Genomic DNA, 10,227 nt, shown 5'->3' on the forward strand with positions numbered 1-10,227 from the left:
AATAGGTTTCCCAGGAAGGTGGTTGAATCTCCATCCCTGGAGGTGTTCAACAGAGGCAGAGATGTGCTGAGGGCCATGGTTTAGCACCACACTTGGTTGGACTATTGAATATTTAAGTATTTTTTCTAACTGACATGATTCTATGACTCTATACTGGCTTCCTGCCCCAACGTGTATGAAGAACTGGAAGGAGAGTGTAAGCTGCTGAATATTTTCCTTCTTCTAGGTCAGCCAACTTTAAGAACTTCACCTTCATCCAGTTGAATGAAGAATTTTCCAGGGGCAAAGGATTAGACGTTGGTGCTCGATTTTGGAAAGGAAACAATGTTGTTCTCTTCTTTTGTGACGTGGACATATACTTCACAGCTGAATTCCTCAACTCCTGCAGGCTGAACACACAGCCAGGTACTGCTTCTCAGAGGTGTATTGTTTTCCTAATGCTTAGCAGCCTTCTCCAGAGTATTTTTGCCTTTGAATTGGTAATGAAGCTGCTGTAAATCATTCTTGAAAGTCAGAGAACTAATTAAGACATGTATAAAAATTCCATTGCTGGCTGATTTTTGAAAGGTTGCAACACTCCTGCTCCCACTGTGACTGAATTTCTTGCCTTCAGCACCTGAGATTTCTGGAACAAGATCTTTTTGTTAATTATACCTTCATATTCAGATTCTCATGCAAAAAGCATAGGCTCAGTCCAAAACTTGTGTGACTTTGTCTGGTTTTGGTCTGAGGTAGACAGCAGCTTGTAGGAGAGAGAGGTGTGTTTTATACAGCTTTTAACCAAAAAAAATCACACATTGTCATTTCCAGGGAAGAAGGTGTTTTACCCTGTCCTCTTCAGCCAGTACAACCCCAGTATAATTTATGGCCACCATGACTCCATCCCATCTTTAGAACAGCAGCTGGTAAGTCCATGCTTTTCTGAATGCCTACTTTATTTGGACAAAGCACTTGTAAAAGGTGTGTGTGTGCTCTTGGGTAGCATTTCCCTGTTCCTCATGCATAGTGACTACCACACAGACAAAATTAACCACCTCACTGTGAGTTCTACAGTGAAGTATCTTGGTTACATTTATTGATAGCCTTTCTTGGGGGATGTTTTATACATGGAACCTAAGAATTGAAACTGTGTCTGATTCTCTGCCAGAAGGGATGTTCTAATAGGAATTAGGTGTCAGCCTCTGGTCCTGCTCTCATTTCTTCTTTGCACTGAATAGTTTCTGTGCTTGCATCTTGAAGAGCTGATATTTGTAAAAGCATAGATCTCCTTAGATGAGTCAGTGGAAATAGAATTCCAGTGGCTGTCACAATTATTCCCCCACTTACTTGAACACCTCCAGTGGCTTTTCCTGTCCCACAGTTGATGACTAAACTGCTTGTGAGCAAACAGTGTGTCTGAAGTGTACCACATGGTCTCAAAGTCAGATGACATGCTTGGAGTTGTCCCTTCTGGTTTTCATCTGACACTGATGTATCACAGTACCCCCAGACTGATTTGCATCTTGCCTGCTTATGTTTGGTGTGAGAACAAAGCATTATTTTAAAAAACATTGCCAAAAGACATCTGATTTAAAAATGCAGTTAAACACCGGCAAGTATCCTTGAGGAAGGGGAAGCCATTGTGTGGAAGAAGCAGAGCACCCAGACAAGAGGTTCACATGAATACCAGTGGCACAGCCACAGCCTGGCACTGCTGTAGGTGCTGTTCTTCATTCTCTGGTGCTCTGGCATTGCATTGTCTTGAAACTAAAGGGGTGATAGAAGAAAGGGTGACTTTTTAGAAGAACTTGTAGAGATAGGACTCAGGGCAATGTTGCTTTAAGTTGGAAGAGGGAAGAATTAGGCTTGATATTAAAAAGAAATTCTTTACAGTGAGGGTGGTGAGACACTGGAACAGGCTGCTCAGAGAGGCTGTGGATGGCCTGTCCCCAGAGGTGTTGAAGGCCAGGTTGGACAGGGTCTTGAGCAAGCTGGTCTAGTGGGAAGTGTTCCTGCCCATGGTGGAGGGATTAGAACTGGATCATCTTTACGGTCCCTTCCAACCCAAACCATTCTATGATTCCACGATTCTATGACAGAAATGCTGGCTTTCCTTTTATATACACCCTCCACACTCGTTCCTCTCCAGAGTCAGCTAGGTCACAGTCCTCTGCCCACCAGTGCTGCTCAGTGGCTTAATTTTCAAATTGAAGCACAAGTGAACTATGCAGCTTCATTCAGTTCCTGTGGGGCAGACCCCAAGCTGCCACTGCTGCCCCTCTTACTGCCCATCTCTGCTGAGAGACACTCAGGAAACCTCAGGCTTGTAAAGCACTGTGCTTTGGAAATTAAACAGACTTTAGCTCTTGTGCTAGCATCAATTCCACAAAGTGTGTTGTCAGGACTGTGCAAATGTTTGTAGCTAATATTTGAATTGTAAAATGCACTAGTTGTTCATGTCTTGGTTGAAGGCAGCACTGCCAATCTCATTTTCATCTAGATTTTTAGATTTTCAGCCCACATTGTTTCCCAGGCACGAGGCCAGATCTGTGCCATTAAAACAAGGCAAGGGCAGCACTCTGTGCTGGTGCTTGGGCTGCTGAGAATAAACTAAACCTTCAGAAATCTTTGAGAGAATTTGATTTGTGCAGCAGCCACTTGCACTAATGGGAAATAATAATAATGCTAATGCACACAAGTAGCCTGCTGTAAGGACAGCATTATGGAGATTTCTTGTTACAGAGCAGTCCTGGCAGATACGATCTGGTTTGCTTTTAACTGGCTTCTGGAGCAGCTTGGCTTTTAAAAGGAAAGGAGAAATGAGAAAGACAAAGAGAGCAATGTGAGCAGTAAAAACATTTAAAATTCTAAAGATTTTATTTTAAATAGTGTGGCCAGCAGGACTAGAGAGGTGATTGTCCCCCTGTATTTGGCACTAGTACCTTGAGGACCTTGAGGCTTGGGTTCAGTTTTGGGGCCCTCACTACAAGAAGGACATTGAGGTGCTGGAGTGAGTCCAGAGAAGAGCAGCTGAGCTGGGAACGGGTCTGGAGAACAGGTCTGGTAAGGAGTGGCTGAGAGAACTGGGGCTGTTCAGTTTGGAGGCTCAGGGAAGACCTAGAAGGAGGTTGGAGCCCGGTGGGTGTTGGTCTCTTCTCTCTAGTAACAGGTAATATGATGAGAGGGAACAGCCTCAAGTTGCACCAGGAAAGCTTTAAGTTGGATATCAGAAGAAAGTTCTTGATGAAAAGGGTTCTAAAAGACTGGCACAGACTGTCCAGGCAGTGATTCAATGCCCATCCCTGGAGGTGTTTCAAAGAGGCAGAAATGTGGTGCTGAGGGCCATGGTTTAGCACCAGACTTGGTGGAGTTAGAGAATGGTTGGACTTGATGATCTTAAAAGTCTTTTCCAACTGAAACAGTTCTATGATTCTAAGTGACAAGGGTTATGAACAAGAGGGGAGACACAAGCAAGACACTATTTTGGATTAGGACTTTTTGGTAGAAGAAATGCTGAGAATAGTAAATCCAGAAATGGAAACTGCCTCCTCATCTTCCGTTAACTCTGTTGTAAGTGAATCCAAAATCTTACTGAATAGCTGCCAAAAGGTAAGTTTGCCAGGCCTTCAAGAAAGTGAAGCTGACTTGCTTAGGGATTTAAATACTTGTCCCAGGCCCTGGAAACTCTTGGGTGTCTGACCAGGTTGGGTTAGCTCACTTACACACAGGGCAGGAACACCCAGCAAATATCCACAAAACCAGGTTTGGGATCACCTATGGATTTCTGTGGGAGAGAATAAAAGGGCAGTTGCTCCAGGTTCTGACCACATTCAGGGACTTGTGGGCTGCTCACACTAAAAGCATCTCTGCTCCTATATAAATGCCACTTTCCTTCTGTGTAGGTTATTAAAAAAGAAACTGGATTTTGGAGAGACTTTGGATTTGGGATGACTTGCCAGTACAGATCTGATTTTATCAACATAGGTAAGTATAGTCCAATACTCTTGCTTTTTACTTGACCCTTTCCTTGACCTCTAATTTGCAGTAGTGCCCTGGTTAGGTGTTCAGACTATTCATAGGTGCCATAGAGGTTGCTAGAATCTAAGCACTGCTCAGTAAAGCAATTTATCTAATAGTGAAAGATCTGAAGCTAAGAAAGAAGAAAAGGTCTGAAGAAAGACTGAGAGAACTGGGGCTGTGTAGTCTGGAGAAGAGAAGGCTGAGAGGAGATCTTATTAATGTCTATAAATATCTGAGGGGTGGGTGTCAAGAGGAAGGTGCAAGGCTCATTTCAGCAGCACCCAGTAACAGGACAAGGAATAATGGATATAAGCTAGAACACAGGAAGTTCCACCTTAACATAAGGAGAAACTTCTTTACTGTGAGGGTGCTGGCGACCTGGAACAGGCTGCCCAGGGAGGCTGTGGAGTCTCCTTCTCTGGAGGCTTTCAAAACCAACCTGGATGCGTTCCTTTGTGGCCTGCCTTAGGTGGTCCTGCCTTGGCAGGGGAGTTGGACCTGAACTCCGGAGGTCCCTCCCAAACCCCTACCATTCTGTGACTCTGATCTGTGGACAGTTGGATGCTGGCAGAATGTGCAGCTGTTGTAAAGAGCTGCATAGAGCCAGAGGACAACTGTAGTGCAAATAAGAAGAGAGTTTGCTGGTACATATTGACAGCTTTCTTTCGGATGTTGTGTGTGTCAGGTGGCTTTGATCTGGACATTAAAGGCTGGGGTGGTGAAGATGTCCATCTGTATCGCAAGTACCTCCACAGCAACCTCATCGTCATCCGAACGCCTGTCAGGGGTCTCTTCCATCTGTGGCACGAAAAACAATGTCTGGATGAGCTGACCCCAGAGCAGTATAAGATGTGCATGCAGTCCAAGGCCATGAATGAGGCTTCTCATGGCCAGCTTGGGATGCTTGTTTTCAAGCAAGAGATTGAGACACACCTTCAGAGGCAGAAACTGAGCAGTAAGAAGACATGAAGCCAGAAAGGAAGGCAAAACCCCCTCTCAACTGGACTATAAGGTGTTTTAGAAAAGAGTTGCCAAGAAGAAAAGATGGGATGAGACTGAAAGAGGATGGAAATTCCAGAAAGAGAGCAGCAAAAGAAAATGAGGGAAGGTGCTTGCCCTCCCTTCTTCCTTTTCTTCTCTCTCTCTCTTTTGTTTTTTAATCCTTGATAGGGCTTGTAAGTATTCCATTAGCCTGACTGTTCAGCACTTGCCTCTGGGGAAGACTTGAACACTTGATGAGATTCAAGGTCATGGAGACAATGAACATTGCATAAATACCAGTGTGGCATTCACAATAACAAATGGATGTGCTCTTACATTTACATGTTTGTAAGATGTGTACAGTTCTTTAAAGGATTGACCCTTTGGTGGGCCAGTGGTAATGAGTTCTTTTCTACTTCTAACCTGACTTATCTAAAAAGGGCTATTTTTGAACCAAGTACAGAACTCCTGCTCTGAGAAGGACATCTGACTGTTAACTGTGGTTAAGCTGGAGTGACTAAAAACATTTTCCCCTTAAGGGTCTTGGATGGGTCTGGGGTGGGTGGAACACAGCAGCAGTGCACTAACAGGCAGGGCATTCCTGGTTCCTTCAGAGATAGCAGACATCTCACAAAGTGCTTTCTAAAATTCAGAAAGAGAAAGCCCAAAAATGCTGGAGGGTAGTGACTGTTCTCTCATGGGGCCAGTGAACAAAAAGCAGTGATCCATGTCTGGATCACATCAATCAGATGGCTTGCTTCAGCTTTAGAACACTGTAAGTATCTCAAGATCTATTTTTACATTAAATGGATTTTGCTTGGGAATTATTTTGTCATACTTCAGGTTTTCCACCTCTGACTAGGAAACATTGCAGCCTTCCAACACCTGGGAAAGGCTCTGTAGATCTGTGTGCCCTGTGGCTAGGAACTGGGTTCAGATAACAAGTGCTTTTTCTGCACAAGCTGGCTGCTGGAAGGCAGAAGCTTTACTATGGTGAAGAAAAGGAAATACCGACTTGCAGTACTGATCTAGCAGGAGGCTTTAAACTCTGAATGTCAGCAAGCAAAACTGATGACCATTTCCTGCCTTTATACCAAAGTATTCCTTCTAAGCCAAATACAGAGTCTTGCCCAGTGCACGGCAAGCTTTTTGTAATCAACAAAATAAATTTTTGTGGTGGATTACTGGACCCTGCAAATTCTCTTATGGTAATAATAGCTGCATCCTGAAATGGAATAGATTTTTCCTTTTTAATTGCCTAAAAGTGTTGAAAGCATGAGTTACTGCTCTGATAAAGCATTTTCTTTTAATGCTAACAGCTGTTTTATCATTTTAATGTATATTGGCCAATGAAAACTCCATGGCCTCGGAATTCCCCTTTGCTTGCCTCAGTGCTGTTTCTCCAAGTGGTCTCTTTGTTTTATAGCTTCATCTGAATTCAAGTCAGCCTGAAAACAGATTCTAATTAGGTTTTGGGCTTGTAAAAGCTGAGGGTAGAAATATCCAAGATAGCACTGAAGAGTTGATCAAACCAGTCTTTGTTGTGCCACCGTGTGGTAGGAAAAGCACTCTGAAACCTCTTTGGAAAGCACTGTGTGCAGAATGTGCAGACTGAGACCGTGCTGCTCTAAGTACCTTTGTCCCTGACATGTTTACACCTCTTTTTCTTTGCTGAATGCAAATGACCTGCATTCTGCTACCCTGGCAAACCACCCAATATCCAAAACCACTTCAAAAGTACAAATGGATGGAATCCAGATGCTTAAAACCCCACCCCCAGACACATCACTCACTGTAAAAGCTTCAGCAATAACTCAGCTAGGTCCTCCAGATAACTTTTTTTTTTTTGTTCCCAGCATAGGTGACAAATTGTTTCTAAAGGGCTTTGTTTCAATGCAGTAACTTCACAAATGCTATGCAGTAGAAAGAGACAGGCATGGCTTGTTGAAGGCATGAGAGAGCCGTGGGAACTGAGCTGCTCCTAAGTTTTACTTGATCCTACACTAGGTGTTAGGTGATCCTACAGTCCCCCTTAGCCTGCATTTGAAACTGAGTGATGGATATTATGAAAGTTTCATAATCATAACCTGCCTTAACTATTTCAGTGATGGCTTTTAATTATCTTCCCTTAAGTTTCCTTAAGCCCTTAGCAACTTGACATAACTTTGAGGGTGGCCATATTTGTAGATCAGGGCTGGACCAGATAGTCTGCCAGGGTCCCTGTAAACCTGTATTATCTCTAATTCTAAGCACCAGGCTGCTGGAAATTCAATACTGTTACTTGGAGCACCTTAGCAAGCACATAAAACCATACAATCATACAGGTTGGAAAAGACCTCTAAGAGCACCAAGTCCAACCTGAAGAGGGCCTAGAAAAAGGACGGAGAGAGAATGTTTACAAAGGCCTGAAGTGATAGGACAAGGGGCAATGGTTTTGAATAAGAGAAGATTTAGATTGGATGTTAAGAACAAGTTCTTTACCATGAGGGTAGTGGAACACTGGAACAAGCTACCCAGGGAGGTAGTCAAGGTCCCATGCCTGGAGATGTTCATGGTCAGGCTGGACAAAGCTTTGAACAATCTGATCTAGTGGAGGATGTCCCTGCTGATTGCAGGGAGGTTGGAATAGATGAGCATTGGAGGTCGCAAGACTACTACACTATCACCCAGCCCCTGTCAGAGCTTCACAAGTTATGCTTTTAGATAGCACCTTTGTGATTCTGTTGCACATCCTTTACCACAGAGATCTGCTTCTCCTGACAGGAATAATACTGTCAATGCAGCTCCTGTTTCTTGGCTGCAAATTACAAGAGGTGAGATTGAGCCAGTGATGAAGAGAGCCATCATTGTCTGCCCCAGTGACTGATGTGCGGGAGAATCTAATGACAGTGGAGGGCTCTCTCTTACAGGTGGAGACTCTACTGGTATAGAATAGAATTTACATAGAATAAACCAGGTTGGAAGAGACCTTCAAGATCATCGTGTCCAACCCATCAACCAATCCAACACCACCCAAACAACTAACCCATGGCACCAAGCACCCCATCAAGTCTTCTCCTGAACACCTCCAATGATGGTGACTCCACCACCTCCCCAGGCAGCCCATTCCAATGGGCAATCACTCTCTCTGTATAGAACTTCTTCCTAACATCCAACCTAAACCTCCCCTGGTGCAGCCTGAGACTGTGTCCTCTTGTTCTGGTGCTGCTTGCACCAGCAGATCAACTCCTGCCCCCAGCTTGGTGTCATCAGCAAATTTACTGATGATGGACTCAATGCCCTCATCCAGATCGTCAATAAAGATGTTAAAGAGCATGGGGCCCAGTACTGATCCCTGGGGCACACCACTGGTGACTGGCTGCCAGCTGGATGTGGCACCATTCACCACCACTCTCTGGGCTCGGCCCTCCAGCCTCTTCCTAACCCATCGCAGTGTGCTCCCATCCAAGCCATGGGCTGACAGCTTGGCCAGGAGTTTGCTATAGGGGATGGTGTCAAAGGCCTTGCTGAGGTCCAGGTAGACCACATCCACAGGCCTCCCCACATCCACCAGGTGGGTCACCTGATCATAGAAGGAGATCAGGTTGGTCAGGCAGGACCTGCCCTTCCTAAATCCATGCTGGCTGGGCCTGATCCCTTGGCCAACCTGTAAGTGCTGTGTGACTGCACTCAAGATGACCTGTTCCATAATCTTGCCTGGCACTGAGGTCAGGCTGACAGGCCTCTAATTCCCTGGCTCATCCAACCGGCCCTTCTTGTGGATGGGCACCACGTTGGCCAGCTTCCAGTCTTCTGGGACCTCTCCAGTGAGCCAGGACTGATGAAAAATGATGGAGAGCGGCTTGGCCAGCTCATCTGCCAGCTCCCTCAGCACCCTAGGATGGATCCCATCTGGTCCCATGGACTTGTGGGGATCCAAGCGGCTGAAGAGAGCTCCACCTTCCTGCTCATAGAACATAGGGAAACTATGCAGCTCCCTGGCTCCTTCTGCCAGCTCTGCAGGCCAGCTGTCTGGAAGACGTTCTGTCCTGCTAGAAAAAATTGAGGCAAAGAAGGTGTTAAGTAACTCTGCCTTTTCCTCATCCTTTGATACAACATTTCCCTCCATGTCAACCAAGGAGTGGAGGTTGTCCTTGCCCTTCCTCTTGCTATTCATGTATTTATAGAAGGACTTTTTGTTGTCCTTCACAGCAGAGGCCAGTTTAAGCTCCAATTGTGCTTTTGCCTCCCTAATTTTCTTCCTGCATGATTTGGCAACATCCTTAAACATTCCATGGGTTGCCTCACCTTTCTTCCGAAGATGATACACCCTCTTTTTTCCCCCTTAGTTCTATTAGAAGTTCATTAATCATCCAGTCTGGCCGTCTGCCCCGGCGGCTCCTCTTCCGGCACATTGGCACAGCCTGTTCCTGCGCCTTCAACAGTTCTTCCTTGAAGCAGGTCCAGCCCTCCTGGACCCCTTTATTTTAAAGGGCTTTATTTTTAAGAGCCACATGAGGAAGGGAAGCTGCTGTTAGCTACATTTTGGTGAGTCTAGTTTAACTGTACCAGGATTTCCAAACCAGTAAGAAAAAGATGCAATCCAAAGAAAGCAGCCAACAGGAGTGGAGCTTTTGCCATGAGCTTTCTACCTTCCTGATCCCAGGATGAGCTTGTGACCTTCCTCAGAATGGGAATTGATTTGGTGTTGTCTCGGGAGGGAAGAGAGATCACCCTGTGCAGACAGGGAGGCCATATGGGGACTCCTTGCTTTAATTGTTTAGGGCTGTTTTAAGCTTTGGCTAAAGGAATAGAGGCATAGGACAAAATGAAGTGCCACATCCTTCCCAGGCAACTAGTGACAGGACAAGAGGGCATGGTATGAAGCTGCACCAGGAGAGGTTTAGGTTGGATGTTAGGAAGCACTTCCTCACAGAAAGCCTGATTAGGCACTGGAATGGACTGCCCAGGGAGGTGGTGGAGTCACCACCACTGGAGGCCTTTCAGAGAAGATTGGATGTGGCACTTGGTGGCATGGTTTAGCTGATGTTGTGGTGTTATGTTATTGGCTAGACTTGATGATCTCAGAGGTTTTTCCCAGCCTTAATGTTACTGTGATTCTGTGATTCCAGGCATCATCATCCCTCCAGCTAGCAATTTTCAAGTACCCTTGAAGAAAGGAAGATTCTACAGAGAAAAAAAAGGCAAAATTTTCAAACACATGGGATAGAGAGGAGCACTGATAGTGGATTTCTTGGGTTCTAATTA

General features: G+C 45.1%; 1 protein-coding gene across 2 annotated transcripts in view; it reads left to right on the top strand.

Moving 5' to 3' along the window:
- The window catches only part of CSGALNACT1 (chondroitin sulfate N-acetylgalactosaminyltransferase 1), a 42,282-nt gene extending 37,136 nt beyond the window's left edge, over positions 1–5,146 (top strand). For both annotated transcript variants that reach the window (XM_054164674.1, XM_054164679.1), the window contains 4 exons: positions 227–405; positions 811–905; positions 3,882–3,963; positions 4,685–5,146. In XM_054164674.1, coding sequence (XP_054020649.1) covers positions 227–405; positions 811–905; positions 3,882–3,963; positions 4,685–4,968 — 640 coding nt within the window. In that variant the 3' untranslated portion in view covers positions 4,969–5,146. The remainder of the gene's footprint in view (positions 1–226; positions 406–810; positions 906–3,881; positions 3,964–4,684) is intronic.
- The last annotated feature ends 5,081 nt before the right edge of the window (positions 5,147–10,227 follow it).

The sequence above is a fragment of the Dryobates pubescens genome, chromosome 1 (genome assembly GCF_014839835.1).
Source record: "Dryobates pubescens isolate bDryPub1 chromosome 1, bDryPub1.pri, whole genome shotgun sequence".
NCBI lineage: Eukaryota > Metazoa > Chordata > Aves > Piciformes > Picidae > Dryobates > Dryobates pubescens.